Source organism: Talpa europaea, assembly GCF_964194135.1.
Source record: "Talpa europaea genome assembly, chromosome: 9".
Taxonomy (NCBI): domain Eukaryota; kingdom Metazoa; phylum Chordata; class Mammalia; order Eulipotyphla; family Talpidae; genus Talpa; species Talpa europaea.
In genome coordinates, this window is record NC_140076.1 from 4,614,667 (window position 1) to 4,631,799 (window position 17,133).

At 47.1% G+C, this 17,133-nt stretch overlaps 1 protein-coding gene across 1 annotated transcript in view; it reads left to right on the forward strand.

Moving 5' to 3' along the window:
- Positions 1–17,133, forward strand: part of UBE4B (ubiquitination factor E4B) — a gene marked incomplete at both ends in the record, with an annotated part of 90,732 nt that overhangs the window by 18,398 nt on the left and 55,201 nt on the right. The window contains 2 exons of the mRNA XM_084244065.1: positions 3,515–3,701; positions 16,542–16,677. Coding sequence (XP_084100191.1) covers positions 3,515–3,701; positions 16,542–16,677 — 323 coding nt within the window. The remainder of the gene's footprint in view (positions 1–3,514; positions 3,702–16,541; positions 16,678–17,133) is intronic.

Sequence of the window (17,133 nt, forward strand, 5' to 3'; positions counted from 1 at the left end):
CGGGGAGCATCCGGGGATCGAACCAGCGCCGCAGAGGCCGCGGGCAGCTTCGCAACCAGCGCTCAACCGCTGCGCCACCGGGGAGGCCCTTCTTTTTTTTTTTTTAAATAATAAATTTTATTTTTATAGTCCCCATACAATTGCAACCCCCCCATTTTGACCCCAATCCCTCCCCTCCCACCCCCCATGCTTCCAGTTCTTTGGGGATGTACCCAGAAATGGAGTCAGGGTCTGATCTGGTCACTGTGTGGATATCCGGGCTCCATGGTGGCTGCACGCACGCCAGACCCTGCTCCCTCCGCTGCCTTCACGACACTTGCTGTGTTCTGGTTTCTGACAGGAGCCATCCTCATGGGTGTGAGCTGGCATCTGTGGTTTTGACTTGCATTCCAGAAATCTGAAACTTTGAAAAGGAGTAGGGGCCCTGCCTGCTTGGCCAGGGGAAGAAGGCTCAGGTAGGAGGGGTGGGGACTGGTCAGGTGACTATGACTGAGGAGGTGAAGGGAAGCAAGGAAGGGGCATTTGCAGAGCCTGGTCCCCGGGCCTGGGTCCTCTATCAGGTAGTTGAGTAACTGGATTGGCCACAGGTTAGGGGTGGGAACTTCTGGTCCTCTTCCCCACCTGCACCCCAGTTAAGTGTTCATGAGAAACAGCTTCTTTATTCAGCAAGATTTTCATCCCTCATCACTTCTTGCCTGCCTCTGCTCCCCTCTCAGTGACCCTGAGCACTGTGAGAGGCCAGGCTGAGCTGCCTTGGGGGGGTGGAGGGGAGTCAGGAAGATGGAGGGGAGTCAGGAAGATGGAGGGGAGTCAGGGAGGTGGAAGGGAGTCAGGGAGGTGGGGGGGGGGAGATGTCAGAAGGCAGGGAGAGCACAGGGGCTTCCCAGGAGTGGGCTCAGACCTGCTTTGCACTGTAAGCCACCGAGGAGCCCCAAGGGTGGGCTGTATCTATGGAAACAGAAAATGAGAATCTTGAAAAAATATTTAGTAATTTTTTTTTTTTTAAGATTTATTTTTTATTGGGCCTCCCCAGTGGCCCAGCGGTTGAGCGCTGGGTTGCGAAGCTGCCCGCAGCCTCTGAGGCGCCGGTTCGAAACCCGGCTGCTCCCCGGCCACTAGAGGAGGGTCCCGCGTGGCGCGCAGACCTCTCCTGCCGCCCGCTGCTCCCCTCAGCAGTGTACTTCGGTCCTTCTGCCTGCTCTGCACGCTGCTCTGGCTCTTGTGAATTCTCTCACCCTCCCGCACTTCTGACTGTACCCAGTGCTTGTATAAATAAATAAATAAATCTTTAAGAAAAAAAAAAGATTTATTTTTTATTTATACAATAGCTGGGGTACAGGCCAGAGGCGCAGGAGGGTGAGAAAATTCACCAGAGACAGTAGGGAGCAGAACAGGCAGACAAACCAAAAGCACTGCTGAGGGGAGCAGCGGGCGAGGCAGGAGAGGTCTGCCGTGCCATGTGTGAATCTCCCTGGCTGGCTGGGAATTGAACCCACGCTGCAGAGGCTGCGGACAGCTTCACAGCGCTGCGCTCAACCCGCTGCGCCACCAGGGAGGCCCAGTAATTCTTTAAAAATAAGGAAAACCATGTGTTTGTATAAATAACATGTTCTGTGATAATAACTGCATTTGCCAAAACATATTTAGTGCAGAGAGTCTAATGTGTCAGCGCCTGGCGCTGATGTGTCAGCGCCTGGCGGGGGGATGGTCACTTCTTTCAGGACCTGTGGCAGCACCACCTGGCACGTAACCCCGGGAATTTCCACCTGCAAAGAGAGTGAGAAAGGCTGCAGCCCTACCAGTGTCTTGGTGTTGTAGGACTGTCCAGCGAGGGTCCAGCGAGGGTCTGGGAGCCCCCAGCCAGCCTGCGGGCTCACTACAGAGGGTGCGAGGGCTAGCGCTGCCTCTCACCTGCTGGGAAGGCACCTCACCTCTCTGTGCCCAGTGTGCTCGTGGGTAAACTCAGCACAATTCAAGTACCTGCTTCAGAGGATTAAATATGTGCTTATTAGGTGCTTAGTACATTGCTGGAAGATATTTAAGTATGCCATTCATGCTTATTAAATAAGACCTAATCTTTTCCTTTAAGGATTTAGTCTAGCTTAAGTAGGTAGACAGGTAACTCAACAACCTGAAGGTTTTGTATAAGTGCATTGAAAGGCATCTGCAGCAGGGCACACGCTTCTGAACTTTGGGCTCAAGAATCAGGGTATGTTCTTGTCCGATGAATGGAACAGGCAGATTTCCTGCAGTGCTGGGTAAATTCTTACTTCAGACGCGGTCCGTCATTTGTCATGGTTTAACTTAGTTCTCTTCCAAATCCTCATGAAGGAGTGGGGGAGCAGCCTGGTTGGTTTGCTTCTGTAGTGCCTGCTTAGCCCCCAAATCCTCCTCCTTGTCGAGTGTCCTCAGTGCCTGGGATAGCTGGTGGTGATTGAAGGTCATGGACAGTTATGAGCAAATGACTATCAAAACATGGGGGAAACATTTCTGTGATCCGCTGGGATTTTATGGTACATATTTATCACTGCCGGACCACTCTGGGTCTTATTATCAGGAAGAAGTTGCAGATTAAACTTTTCTTGTAATGAAGAAAAACTTAATCCTTTTGCTTCTGAAAGTGGTCAAATTTGTCTTAATGTAACTTACTACTTTATCTCATTGTTTTCATGAATTAAATGGATTTTAAAAATCCCACCTGTTTAAAAATGACCGAGTTAGGGCCTCCCCTGGTGGCGCAGCGGTTGAGTGCTGGGCTGCGAAGCTGCCCGCAGCCTCTGCTCCGCTGGTTCAATCCCTGGCCACTGGCGAGGGTCCCACATGGCACCGCAGACCTCTCCTGCCGCACCTGCTGCTCCCCTCAGCAGTGTATTTCTTCAGTCTGCCTGTTCTGTTCCCCCCTCTGGCTCTGGTGAATTCTCTCACCCTCCCGCTCTTCTGACTGTACCCAGTGCTTGTATAAATAAATAAATAAATCTTTAAAAAAAAGAAAAATGAAAAAAAAGGAAAAAAAAGAAATAAAAATGACCAAGTTATATAGTTTTATGAGAATAACAACAGGTCAGAGGTTGTTTCAAAGTCGTGGGGTTTTTTGTTTTTTTTTTTAAAAGATTTATTTATTTATGCATGCATGCAAGAACTGGGATACAGGGCAGAAGTGTTGGGGGGAGCGGTAAGAGGATTCACCAGAGACAGAGTAGGGAACAGAACAGGCAGACTGACTGAAACACACTGCTGAGGAGAGCAGCAAGTGAGACAGGAGAGCTCTGCTGTGCTATGTGGGTAGCTCCCTGGCCGGGGATCGAACTCGTGCTGCAGTGGCTGCAGTTAGCTTCATAGGTTGTGTCTTCAAAAGTGAGGCTGTCACTTGTGAAAACATGGGTGCACTGAGCTGTTGTCCCCATGAGTGCTTTTTCTCCGGCACATTTGGTGGTTAAGCTCCAGCATGGCTGGTGGTGGTTGTGGGTAGACCCAGTCTCTGCCAGTGAGTCACAGAAGCCTCTTCCCCTTACAGATCCGACGGAGGCGCCTTGCACGACTCGCCGGTGGACAGACCTCCCAGCCGACCACCCCGCTCACCTCTCCCCAGAGGGAGAACCCTCCCGGGCCTCCGATAGCAGCGTCCGCCCCGGGCCCCTCCCAGAGTCTTGGTCTCAATGTCCACAACATGACCCCAGCTACCTCCCCAATAGGTGCATCAGGTAAGCCTCGCCCTTGCTCCTGTGTACAGTTCCAGGCGTTGCTGCCTGAAGCTGAGAGCTGTCAGCTTCCTCAGCAGGCAGCCAACAGATTAGGGACAGTACAGGGTGTGTCTTGCTTTGCCCCATCTCCATGGTGATCTTTTCAAATGAATTGCTTTCCTTTCCACAACTTTTATCTTTTTTTCTTTCAGTCAGGGTCAGGTGGCACTGTGGTGGCACCATCATTAAGAGTAAACTTAATTCTGCTGATTTTTGTGAGTTTGGTTGATGCTTTTTTTTTTTAAATAAAAGAATCTGAAAATGCAAGATTGTGATAATATTGCCAAACTAATAAGTGTAATTACAGATTTCCTTGTCTTTTTTTTTTTTTTTTTTTAAGATTTATTATGCATCTAAGAGCTGGGATGTAGGCTAGAGGTGTGAGGGTGTGAGACAGAGTGGGGAGCAGAACAGGCTGATCTACTGAAATACACTGCTGAGGGGAGCAGCAGCGAGACAGGAGAGGTCTGCTGCACTGTGTGGGTCAGCTCCCTGGCTGGGGATCAAACTCGTGCTGCAGTGGCTGCTGATAGCTTTATAGTGCAGAGACTTTAACACCTTGTGCCACCAGGGGGGCCCTTCTTGTCTTTATTCTACACTGAAGTAGAATACCTCAGTGTATAAGAACTTTAGGGTATAAAAACTATTCCTGATGTGATGTTTATAACTGTCTCATTGACACCTGTTTAACTTTCATAAAGGTTTATTTCTTAAAATGAATGAGGTCCTGGTTGCTATCCAGCACTCTTTGTTGGGGCCTGAGGGGGTGAATTCACATTGTATCTGAGAAAAAAAATCTACCCTTGCCCTAAGTGAACTTTTCAGTCACACGTAACAATGATTGTTAGTACCATATTTTTCACTCTCCCCAGTTTTATGGCTGTCATGCGGCACTGTGTAAGTTTAAGGTACACAGTGATCCCGTTCACCACCTGCACCCTGTCTCGGGCAGTGGAGGAAGCTAGAGAAAAACCCAGAACCATGCTGCCCGTCTCATTGCAGATTCACAGTCACAAACTCAGCGGGCCAGTCACCGCCTGTCCCCGTCCACTCTCGGCCTCTGCTGCTCCCCTGCCCCTTCTCCCTGAGCCTGCAGCACCTCGCCCTCCACGCGCTCCTCCGCTGATGGCCTGTCTTCCTGTTTCTTTTTTTTAAAGGCAAAAAAAAAATCTGTGTTGCTTCCCCTCCCCACCCCTACCGTGATGCCCCTTGGACTCGCTCTCACTCCACCGCCTTCTATCGTCACACACCTCACTTCCTTATGAGCACCCACTAGGTTATAATTATTTGGTTCATCTGCTGTGGTCCTGTCTTTCTCAGGTCTGTGAAAACGTTCAGCATCTGTATTTATCTTTCTGATTGGCTTTGCTACTGGTAATTCCCTTGTACTCCTTCCAGTTTGCTTTAAATGGTAACATTTCATCTTTCCTGATGGCTGGGTAGTGTTCCATGGTGGGGAGAGACCACATCTTCTTCAGCCAGCCTGCTCTCTGTGGGCATTTAGGCTGCTTCCAGGCCCTAGCTGTTGTAAATAATGTTCCAATAAATAATGTGGAAAATACAGTTTTGAAGTCAATGGTTTCATGTCTGTGCCATCCTATTTTCATGGGAAGACAGGCAGACGGGAACCTCTCAATGCTGCTGTGATGCTTCCACTTCTGTCTGTGTGGGTGACCCTCCCCGTCATGCGTGAGCTGCCCCTGCCTCAGTGGCCAGCTTCTGGTTGCCACCTCTGTGCTGTGCAGTCCTGATTCTGTTTCTTAGTCACAAACAGGTAGATGTTAACAGCCATGCTCTTGCAGGTTGGGTAAACATATCTTCATGAATTTACTAAGCAAGTTAAAAAAAAACCACACAGGAAACAAACCCTCCTAAGGCAGTCTTCTGTTGGCTCCCTCCGCTGGCTCCCTGCCTCACTCAGGAGGAAAGTCCACGTCCTCACCTTGACTGGGCTGGCAGGAGCTGGTGGGACCCAGCCCTGCTGCTCCTCTCGCCTCCTGTCCTCGCTTCCTCCGCTTCAGCCTCGCTGGCTCCCCTGCTGCCCTAGGGTGGTCCAGCCATCATCCCTGCTGGGTACTCTGGGTGCTGGTTCTCTGCCCAGGGATGCTCATGTCCCAGGATCCACCTTGCTCTCTTGCTCAGCTCCTCAGATGTTTCTTCAAATGTCACTTGCTTAGTCCAGACCTTTGACATCACCCTCCCCCCACATCTGCACACGCAGCCTATCTCCAGCAAGGACGCTTTCTCTTGGAGCCTGTCTCCACAGCCCATGAACACACATGCGGCCCCATGTCCTGCTTTCTCCACCTCCTTAACTGGTGTGTGAGCCCCAGGATGCGGGTCTTGTGTCTGGTGGACTCACTGCTGTATCCCCAGTGCCTAGAAGAGTGCCTGGCACTTGGTAAGCGCTGAGTAAAACTCCTGCTGAATTGATGAATGAATCACAAGAGAAAGTGTGACCAAATCAACACAGGCACGCATAGCTTCAAGAAAAGATGTTTCAAGAGGACATAATAGTTTTCTGTGTGAAAACTGTGAGACGTGGCCTGCAGGACGGTGGTGGCTGGTGCTTGTTCTCTGTGGAAGTAAGTCTGCAGTTGGCCCAGGGGGTAGTTTTTACCCACTAAAGGTGAAGGGGAGACTTTTGTTCCAGAATCAAGAGTGCTTCTGACAGCAGCAGCCACCGTGGTGAGGTGGTCCTCCCGCCTCGTCTGGGCAGGCCCGCAGCCCCCTTCATTGAAACACTTCCAGCTGTGACCGAAACAGGCTCAGGCAGCGGCCGTGAGTCCCCAGAGTGGCTCTTTCTGTCCGCAACCAGCCTCCTGCAGCGCCAGCCGCTGCCCTGGCTTCCCAGGGCCCTGTCACTAAGCACCGGCGGACCAGGATTCTCGCACAGCCCGGGAGGCTGGGAGTCAAAGGCAGAGTGTGGGCAAGACCCTGCTCGCTCCGATGGCTCAGAGGAAGAACCCTTTTCTTTTCAAGAAGTACTTCCATTTGAATCTGGCTGGCATTTCCTTCCTCCAGACATGAAGGGTGCAGGACAGTTGGCTTCGCAGGGGGCGCTCTGCTTCTTCCCGCAGCCGCAGTCCTCAGGCCCTCTGGGTTCTGGCAGCTTCGGGGCATCTCCGCCTCTGTCTTCTCTCGTCCTCTGTGTGGTGTGGGTCCAAGCCTCCCGCTTCTCACCAGGACAGTGGTTATGGGACAGGTACCATGGGAACCCCTTGTGACGGCACCCCAACTTGATGTTTGCAAAGACCCCACTTGCCAGGAGGAATATCATCTCTGCTCCTTTTCACTTTAATTCAATTAGCATTTCTTCAAGGTATGCATATTTTATCTTCCACCCGGTTTTAGGGAGAAAGAAATGATTTTTATTGAGAAATAGTTGATACTTGTCACTGTGTGAGTTTAGGTGTGAGCCTGAGGGTGGCTTTATAGACACCATGACATGATGTGATGAGCTGACAGCACCATCTCGTGTAGAAACAAAGGGAAGGGAAGAGAAGAAAAGGAAGAAATTGGTTCCTTGTGATGAGAACGCGAGGGTTTGCCCTGCTGCCTGCCCTCCCGTGCCTCTCGCAGTCACACCCGTGCGCTTAGTTAGCTCGCACAACTGCTAGTTTGTGCCTTTTCATCGCCTTCCTCTCCCTCCAGCTCCGATAACCATACATTTGATCTCTTTTTCTGTGACTTTGGTTTCTTCTGTTTTTTTCCCCTCCTCCTATTAGAGCACAAGGTTAGAACAGCCACCTCATCAGAGCTGATCACCCCTTAAACCCTAGAACCTGCGGACCCACAGGTGCGCTGTGAGGTGTCTGTCACTGGTTACATGACCGAGTGAGTGGGGAAGAACCCAACTCGATGTTGGAAATGTGAGGTATGAAGTCAGAGCGGAGAACCCTTGCTAACGTTACTCTTGAGGATTAGCAGATCTGGTCCTTTGCTTCTCCAGGTGCTCTAGCAGAAGCATTTAAATCCCTAAGTCTATACTTTTCTTCCAAAACTACACAAAATAATTACTCTCAAGTATTCTGGACACAGGTGACAACATGTAGGACACGTACATGACGCCTGTGAAACCCCTGTGGAGGCCTGGCTCCCACACCCTCCCCCACCAGCAGGCCCTGTTCTGCCTTTTGCATTTATCACTTGCAGACATTTCTTTTTTTTTTTTTTTTAAGATTTATTTATTTATGCATACAAGAACTGGGGTACAGGCCAGAGATGCAGGGGGTGTGTGTAAGAGGATTCACCAGAGACAGAGTAGAGAGCAGAACTGGCGGACTGACAGCGGGTGAGACAGGAGAAGTCAGCTGCGCCATGTGGATCGCTCCCTGGCCAGGGATCGAACTTGTGCTGCAGAGGCTGCGATAGCTTCATAATGCTGTGCTTTACCCCTTGCGCCACCAGGGAGGCCCCTACTTGCAAACATTTTTTTTTTTTATAATAAATTTTATTTTTATATTCCCCATACAATTTCAACCCCCCCATTTTGACCCCAATCCTTCCCCTCCCTCCACCCCCCCCCCAAAAGTGTCTCTGGTTCATAGATTTTTGTTGATTTTGATTTTCACTTTCTTATAGTTATTCATTTTCCTGGTCCCTTATTTAAGTATTCTAGATTCCTGCTATGAGTGAGACCATCCGGTATTTTTCTTTTTCTTTCTGGCTTATTTCGCTGAGCATGATCCCTTCCAGCGCCATCCATGTTGCTACAAATTGCATGTGTTTATCTTTTTTGAATGCTGAGTAATATTCCATGGTGTATATGTACCACATCTTCTTGATCCAGTCATCTATTTTTGGGCATTTGGGCTGTTTCCAAAGCTTAGCTATAGTAAATAGTGCTGCTATAAACATAGGAGTGCAGGTGTTCTTTGGAATGGATGTTTCTGTGTCCTTTGGGTAAATACCTAGGAGTGGAATTGCTGGATCATATGGAAGCTCTATGTTTAGTAGGTCCAGAAATCTCCACACAGCTCTCCATAGTGGTTGGACCAGTTTTGCAAACATTTCTTAATTGTTTTTGCTGCGCTGCTAATCTGGCATTGCTTTGCCTGTCTTCTAACTTCCTAACCACAGGTAATGTTTTCTTATAGGTGATTGCTACTTTTTAACAGTCATCACCCATTAAGTTACTTTTACATTTCAGCTCCTCCAGTTTTTATTTCTGCCTCAGGGCAGGTCAGACACAGCGCAGGGGAGAGAAGGGGGCAAAGATGAGCGAGACTCCTGTTTTTTTCCTGGAAGAACTCAGAATCCAATGGGGGGAGCAAGTGCTCTTGTAAAAATCTGTGTTTATTCAATTCCTGGGAAGACAAACAGGCTTTCTTAGTCCCTTCGCACAGCTGTGGGGTATTTGTGGCTGTGCAGTCCTCAGAATGCTTTTCCCTCTTGGATGATTTTATTTTACGGTCTTGTTTGGAATGGCGCTTGGTGCCCTTCTGGCCCTTTGAGGTTTTCCCCTCAGATGTCTTGAGCGGACCTGATGGAAGCCTTGCCCTTCCCTGGCTGACCTGACCTCTCTGAAGAAGTGGTCGTTCTTGCTCGAGGGTCCCCCAGTGAGTCTGTTACCTACCAGTCTCATCCCGATGAGGGTAGTGGAGTGAGTTCTCCAGTAGCCTTCTCCCCCCACAGCTGGGGGTAGGGGTTCCTCACTGCAGTTGATCCCCGAGGCCCTTTGGCAGACTGGCGAAGCTTTGGTTGGCTCCCCAAGATATAAATAAACATAATACAATACACAGGATTTCAAAGGAGACCAGTTAGAAGGAAATACACTCACCAAAATACATTTCAAGATTGTCATATAGGAATTTATGGGTTTCTTTATTAGCACTTTAAAGAAATAAAAGATCTAGTAGCTAGTCAAATAGCTACTGCAGTTTCCACCCCTGATTCCAGTCCCCTTTACTGTGGAAAAGAACCTTTGCTCTGGGAGCAGAAATGAACCCCAGGGCCTGTTTGGAACTAGTCAGAAGCCAGATGATATGTTTGCTCTGTGGGCTGGTTCTGGGGGCTGGCCTGGAAATACAGAATCGACTTCCTCTCTCTGACTGCTGTTCTTTGGTAGACTTAACAATAATATAACCTAAATTCCTCTTTAATGTTGTGTTTGCAAATGGCCAGCATCCTGCTTCCATTCATGCATTTGAGTGGGTGTTTCATTTGCCAACTTCTGGTTAGGAGGCAGAACTGCTGAGCGGACAGGGCTCCTCGGGTCTGGAGGGGCTCACTGCCCGGGGGAGCTGTGCCCACATTACAGGGCCGCAGTGGTCACAGGCTCAGGCTCCCGGTGAGGGAGCTTTGAGGGGGGAAATTTCCCACAAGTATTTATCTGATAGAAAATACTGCCTTTAAAAAAATAGTTAATAATGCATTCTGCAAATAAGGAAACTCCTTCCATGTCCCATCCACTTTTCCTTGTTGTGTTTTATTTTCTCTTTTGCATTTAAGCTGATGCTGGTTCAATTTAGTGGTCTGGGGAACACAGCACATTCACCAGCCTTCAGTTACTACACGCTAATTTAAATCCTCCGTGTGTGTCAGAACTTCTGGGCCTTGTTGCCTATAGCCTAGTGAGAGAAAACAACTTTTAAAAACCATAAAATCTGGGCCTCCCTGGTGGCGCAGCGGTTGAGCGCTGGGTTGCGAAGCTGCCCGCAGCCTCTGCAGCGCTGGTTCGATCCCCAGCTGCTCCCCAGCCACTGGAGGAGGGTCCCACACGGCGCGCAGACCTCTCCTGCCACCCGCTGCTCCCCTCAGCAGTGTACTTCGGTCCTTCTGCCTGCTCTATTCTCCACTCTGACTCTGGTGAATTCTCTCACCCTCCCGTGCTTCTGACTGTACCCAATGCTTGTATAAAATAAATAAATAAATCTTTAAAAAAAAAAAAAAACCATAAAATCTGTCAGGAGTGATAAATGTAGGAGAAAATGGAGCATTCCGTTGGAGTAAATGCTGCGGGGGGAGGAGAGCACTGCTGTTTTAAGTAAGATGCTGGACAGGAGGCCTCGTTCGGAAGGTGACGTGATGCCTGAGTGAAGCTAGGAGCAAACCCTGGCATCTGGGGGGGCTCTTTCCAGACAGAAGGGACAATGGACGCAAAGTTTCTGGGGCAAAATGTGCTTGGGAGTGGTGCCTGCCAGGCCAGAGGTGGAGCGGCCGAGGTCGGAGTCTCAGTTTCCTTCCCAGTGTGAGGGAGCGGTCCTGCCTCACAGGGATCTCAACACGGGGATGTTTTCCTTTTCTAGTGAACTGTCTGTGGCTAAGAATGCTCAGGAATGACAATAAAATTATAACCTCTGTCCCTTCACTGAGGCTCATCCTGTCTTAAATCCTTTTTCCTCTTCAGAAAGAAGCCCTAAGTTTTCACCTGAACTCCAGCGTGGGGGAGAGGGAGGTTGAGGGTGTTTGAGAAACCAATTGGAGGTTGAGGCTCCAGCAGCAACCCAAGGCCAGAGGGCTTCAGCGGGGACCCCTCATGGACGGCTCAGCTTGGGGGCTCCTAGTTGTACTTGGAATCCTTTGCTCCTAGCTTGTGTGTCTCTGACTTACAACCAGGTATCCGATGCTGCTTAGTTGCTTCATCTTACTGGTGTGGCTTTCTGGCCGCCAAAGGAGGGGGTGTATTTTATACTTTTTTGGCCCCCAGAGGGATGTTTTGTGTGTGCTTGTGTTATAACAGGCTCCATTCCATGGCAGTATTCCTAGGGTCAAGCTAACTACCTTGTGGATCTGGAAACAGCGCCGATGGCTTGTTGATGTGAGATGCGTGGCTTTGGGAATGGGCCTCCAGGCTGAATGTGCGTGGACCCCTGCTCCCCATCTCTCCACTGCATCTGACTCCACACTGCCCACTAGCTCTCTGCCCGTGCAGTAGCCCCTGAGCTGAAGTGGGCACAGTCTCCTTCCTAGGCTAGTGCTTCCAAATCCAGCAAAGGCTTGGGAGGTGATGCTGTGTCCTAAATCATGGCTTCTGCCCCTTGGAGAATGTGTAGTTTAGTCAGAGACGTGGACTTTACCCACTCAGAAGAATTCATGTTTCCTTATCTCCAGTTGTAGTCTAGTCCAGCACTTTCTTTTTTTTTTTTTTTTTTTTTGAAGATTTATTTATGTATGCATACAAGAGCTGGGGCACAGGCCAGAGATGCAGGGGGTGAGAGGATTCACCAGAGACAGAGTGGGGAGCAGAACAGGCAGACTGACTGAAACGCACTGCTGAGGGGAGCAGCGGGCAAGACAGGAGAGGTCTGCTGTGCCATGTGGGTTGCTCCCTGGCTGGCCAGGGATTGAACTTGTGCTGCAGAGGCTGTGGATTGCTCCATAGTGCGGTGCTTAACCCCTTGCGCCACTAGGGAGGCCCCTAGTCCAGCACTTTCAATAGTCATGTGTCATCACCCTCCTTCCTCCACTCCCCCAACAACCTCCTCCCCAAGTTCCCCTCATGTTATATCTGGGTCATGTCTCCAAGGAAGACATTTCTAAACATGGGGCTCCTTAGTCTCCAGTGTTCTGTGACAGTTCCTCAGTCTTTTCTCCTTTTTCATTATCTTAACAACTTTGAAGATTACTTTGCGGAATGGCCCTTCATTTGATTGCAATGTCCCTTTATTTGATTTCTCTGATGAGGGGCTTGGGGAATTGGGGGAGAACAACATGCAGATGAGTGAGCCGCTTCCCATGCGTCCTCGGGGGCACAAACCATCCCCGCCACCTGGCTGACAGGTCTTCTCCAGGCCTCTCCATTGCAACGTGATGGTTTTTCCTTTTCGAAACTGGATTCTTCAGAATTAAGTTCCTAAGTCTGGCCCAGACAGAGAGTGAAAGCGAAGCTTTGAAGCTTTACCTCTCAGAGGGGGAGCATGTGCATAGATTCGTTTGGGAATTCTTCTGGAAGGAGCCTTTATCTCAGCATAAATTCGTATCTATTTGTTTTATAATGCTAACTACCCAAAGTGCGGTGTTGTTATTTATTTTTATTTTTTAAAGATTTGTTTATTCATGCATACAAGAACCGGGGTATAAGCCAGATGTGCAGGCGGGTGAGAGGATTCACCAGAGACAGAGTAGGGAGCAGAACAGGCAGATCTTCTTGAAATACACTGCTGAGAGGAGCAGTGGGCGGACAGGAGAGGTCTGCCGTGCCTTGTGGGTATCTCCGTGCCTTGTGGGCTGGCGAGGATCAAACCCGCACTGCAGAGGCTGCCGACAGCTTCACAGCACTGCGCTCAATCACGTGCGCCACCAGGGGAGGCCCTGTTATTTATTTTTATTTATTTTTACTTTATATATTTCTTATATCATTTTTCATTTTTATACAATATATGCATTTTCATCTTGGTTATAGTCCCCATACAGTTCCCACCCCCCTTATTTTGATCCTACCCTCCCTCCCCCCTGTAGTGTGTCCCTAGTTTATAGTTGCTTGTTGCTTGTTGATTTTGATTTTTACTTTATTATAATTAGTTTATTTTTAAACGAATTGTTGCCACCTGGGCCTGGGAGCCCTCTCTGGTTGGCTCCTCTGCCTGAAGCCCCGCCTCTTATTTCCCTGAGCACGGTCTTGCCTGGGTTTCAGGACACTCTGGGTGCTGTGGCTTCTCTTGCCTCAGCCCTGGAATCCACCGTTTCTACAGGGAGCAGCCGTGGCCTTGGACTCCAGAGCTTTGCAGGCTTCGCCCTTCACGCGAATTGACGCTCACTCCACCTCGTGACATGAGCAAGATCAGTTTTCTAGTTGGGTTGTTGGTTTTCTTGTCCCAATAGTTCAGATCCTACAGTTTTGCTTTGCATGGTTCAGATTGCATTTTATTCTCATTTATTTACAAAACGAAATGTTTGAGCTGCTGATCAAATATATCAGTCTGCATTATGGAATAAATTATGTTCCTTCTTAGTAACATTGAGGTGAGGTTTGGTATCTGCTAAATAAAATCTGGGTATACTTTGTATCTTCCGTGCAAGCCTCTAACTTATGTCATTTGTGCATAACCGTTAGAAATTTACTTATTAGCAGTAGATACTTTTTATCACCCTAATCTCTTTGAGTTTTACTTTTGTGATTTTAGAAAATATAAGCGAATAGCTTTGGTTTAAAAGAACTGTGATTGAAGAGAGGTCCTGTGTGGTAGACGAAAGAGCAACATATCTATTAGCGACATTATCTTTGGAGTTGAGGCCTGTGTTTTAACCTATGCTTAGTTTCTGACTTGTGGAAGGGCCTGAGGCAAGTTCTTAGACGTCACAGATCTCAACATTCTTCCTGTGAAAACAAGAATATTGACAAAAGTCTTTAAATTTACCCCCTCTCCATTAAAACAGCCTTACTGAGGTTATAAGACCTCTTTTGGCAATTGTGTGTGTGGTGGGGGGTGAAATATTGCAATGATCAAGTGTTACAGCTTAAACACAGGCATTTGGTTTCTGTCTGAAAGGGAGTATCATTCAGGAAATACTACAATATTAGAAGGAAACGCTTACAGAAAAAAATTCTTATTTCCTTTCCAGTTCCAACCTCCCCACACAGAATGCATAATTTAACTTTAACAAGCTCTTGTTAGTCATAAAAGCTTGGAAAGCTGCCATCTTGAAAGTCTGTAGTTTTATTGTATTAAGCAGACGTGGCTTTCTCCACTCTTCCTACATCTTTACTTGGTGAATATTTGTTTTTTAGTTAATACGTAGACATCTCCTCATCATCTTAAAGAGGGTCAAAGGGGGTTCTATCTGTATTTAAATTTTTAGTGTCTGGCCTTATGGAGATGAAGAAGGGAAAAAATCTGTATTCCTTAGAACTCACTTCCTCCCAGTGATTTCTCCAGTCGGGCGGGAAGAAGCGAAGACAAGCGTGCCATGTGTGATTTGAAACCAAGTGATGTTTTGTACCGTTGCTTTGATTTCTTTTTGGCACGAGGTTTAAAATTTATATTGATTATAAAGTCAAAGAGACTCACTGATTTTTAAGTTTAAGAAAGCGTTTAGGGCCACCCCTAAACTCCAGGTCGTGTGCAGGGAACGAGGGACATCGGTGCACATGGTGGGTTATGGGGAATATTGGCCTACCTGACCCGGGAGGTGAGCTCACGTGGAGGGTTTCAGATGAGAAGAATCCAGATAATGTCCTTGGTGTCTTGTGAAATCATCACCATTGGAGCGCACTCTGTAGTGTCTCCTGGCACGACGTTACTGTAGCATTATTGAACACGTAGGGTGGCACCGTGTGCCGGGGCACTCACAGATTTCTAAACAGCTTATTGTAATTAGCAGTTTAATTTTAGAAAACTAATTTTACAAGGTCGAAATTTTAAACTGCTGAATTGACATCCCATAAAAATTGTTGAACTTTATTATTGATTCATTTTCACTAAAAAATTGTCAGACCCTTCATTTTAATTTAAAAAATTGTCAGACAAAAATTTGTCATTATGAAAGATAAAATGATATTCTCTGGAGGTCATTGCTGATTCATTCCTCCTACACATATTTATTACTTATTTATTTTTACATCATTGTTCATTTTTATATAATGTTTGACTTCTCCCCTTAGGTGTAATCCCCATAAAATTCCCACCACCAAATCACCCATGAATTGTCACCAGAGTCTTTATTGAGAACTTACTTTGGGGTGCACTTCTTGAATTAATGAATGTAAACTTTTATTGTCTTCTGCAAGCCTAATTCAGAATTCTGACTACATTAGATGCTTTTTGTATTTTGCTCGTATCTACTTAGGCACAGTGAAAATTTGGTTTCTCTTTTTCTTCATGAATCCTGCAGGAGTTGTAATAAACAGGTACATGCTAACGCCTGCTGTCAGGAAAGGCTGAATGTTTTGTAACATTCTCCGGTGAAGAGAGAGAGTAAAGGAGAGCATGTTGACTTTCTTGGGCGCTGGGAGGGTTAAAGTCTTATTTACTCAGTAATGACTTCAGCTCCAGCTGTTAACTCTCCAACTGTTATGTTTTTTAAAAACATTTGAAATTCATTTTCCTACCAACACCATGGGTATAAGTTAAGAGTTACTGCAGATACCTGGGTAAACATTGCTTTTTGGGGGGGGATAGAAAGATAGTCATCGACTTAAAGCAATTTTTAAAAAATTTTATGAGAATCATGATTTTGAAGACATTGATGAGAAAATTGCTGTGAGAAATAATCTGTCCCTACACTAACTGCTGCCATTTCTCTGTTCTATTAGCTCTATAAGGAATTTCATTTTCCCCAAACTAGCATAGATAAGATGTTTGATCAATGAATGGATTGATCTCTATCTAAGGACAAAGCTCAATGGGGCCATTTGCATGTTTTGAACATTTTATTATGGTGAGTTAGGCATACAGCAAAGTTGAAAGAATTTTGCATTGAGCACATATGTACCGACCATTTAGATTGGCATTTTACTGTGCTTGCTTTATCACACACCGGTCTATATGTCTCTCTATCCTTTCATTCACATATGTAATTTTTAATACATTTCCAAAAACTTTCTGGACAATCATGGAAGCTGATTTGTATCCTGGTATACAACTGAGTTGGTGACTGAGAAAGTGAGGAAGAGTCAGGCTTGTGATCAGATGGAGTTCTGATTCTAACTGCACACGAGGTCTGCCCATAAGTCGCAGTATTTTGCTAATATTCCTCTGATTTTAATATTACTTGCACAGTTAGTATAATCTTGATGGAGAACCCTCAGTTGCCAAGTCTCTCGATGGTGATGCTGACTGAATATGTTGATAGTTGCCATTACAAGTTATTTAGTGTTGTTCCGCATGAGACTTACTCTGCCATGTCTTTCCTGGTTAGGAGTAGCCCATCGAAGCCAGAGCAGTGAAGGAGTCAGTTCTCTCAGCAGCTCGCCCTCCAATAGCCTTGAAACGCAGTCTCAGTCTCTCTCACGCTCCCAGAGCATGGACATCGACGGTGTCTCTTGTGAGAAAAGGTAAAGTGAAACCACTTTTCCAATAAGCTGTTTTATTAGTGGAAAGGAAACGATCCATTTACTCCAGTCACTAGTCCAGAGACCCATGACACAGTCTTCAGCAAATCAGAGCTCAGTTGGCTAAATTTAAAGGTCTTTGTAATATTCTGAAATGTTTTCATGCCTTTTGTTTGTTTTTGGTGTTGAAATGTCTTTTATGAGGTATGGTGTGGGTGGTGAAAACTGTTTTTTAAATGTCTATATTTCATAAATACAAGGTTGGCAAGCATATGCCAGTCGCTAAAAAGTTCTTCAAAATTTAAATGATGAATGAAATGGAAAAGTTTGGAAAGGTTCAGACAGGTAAGCCTGATATCCTAGGCGCTCCATTAGGATTAGGGCATCCTAGAGCAGAGCCTTCCTGTGCTGCAGATGTACCCTGAGTGGGTGAAAGAGGGGCTGAGGCCTCCATTCCTT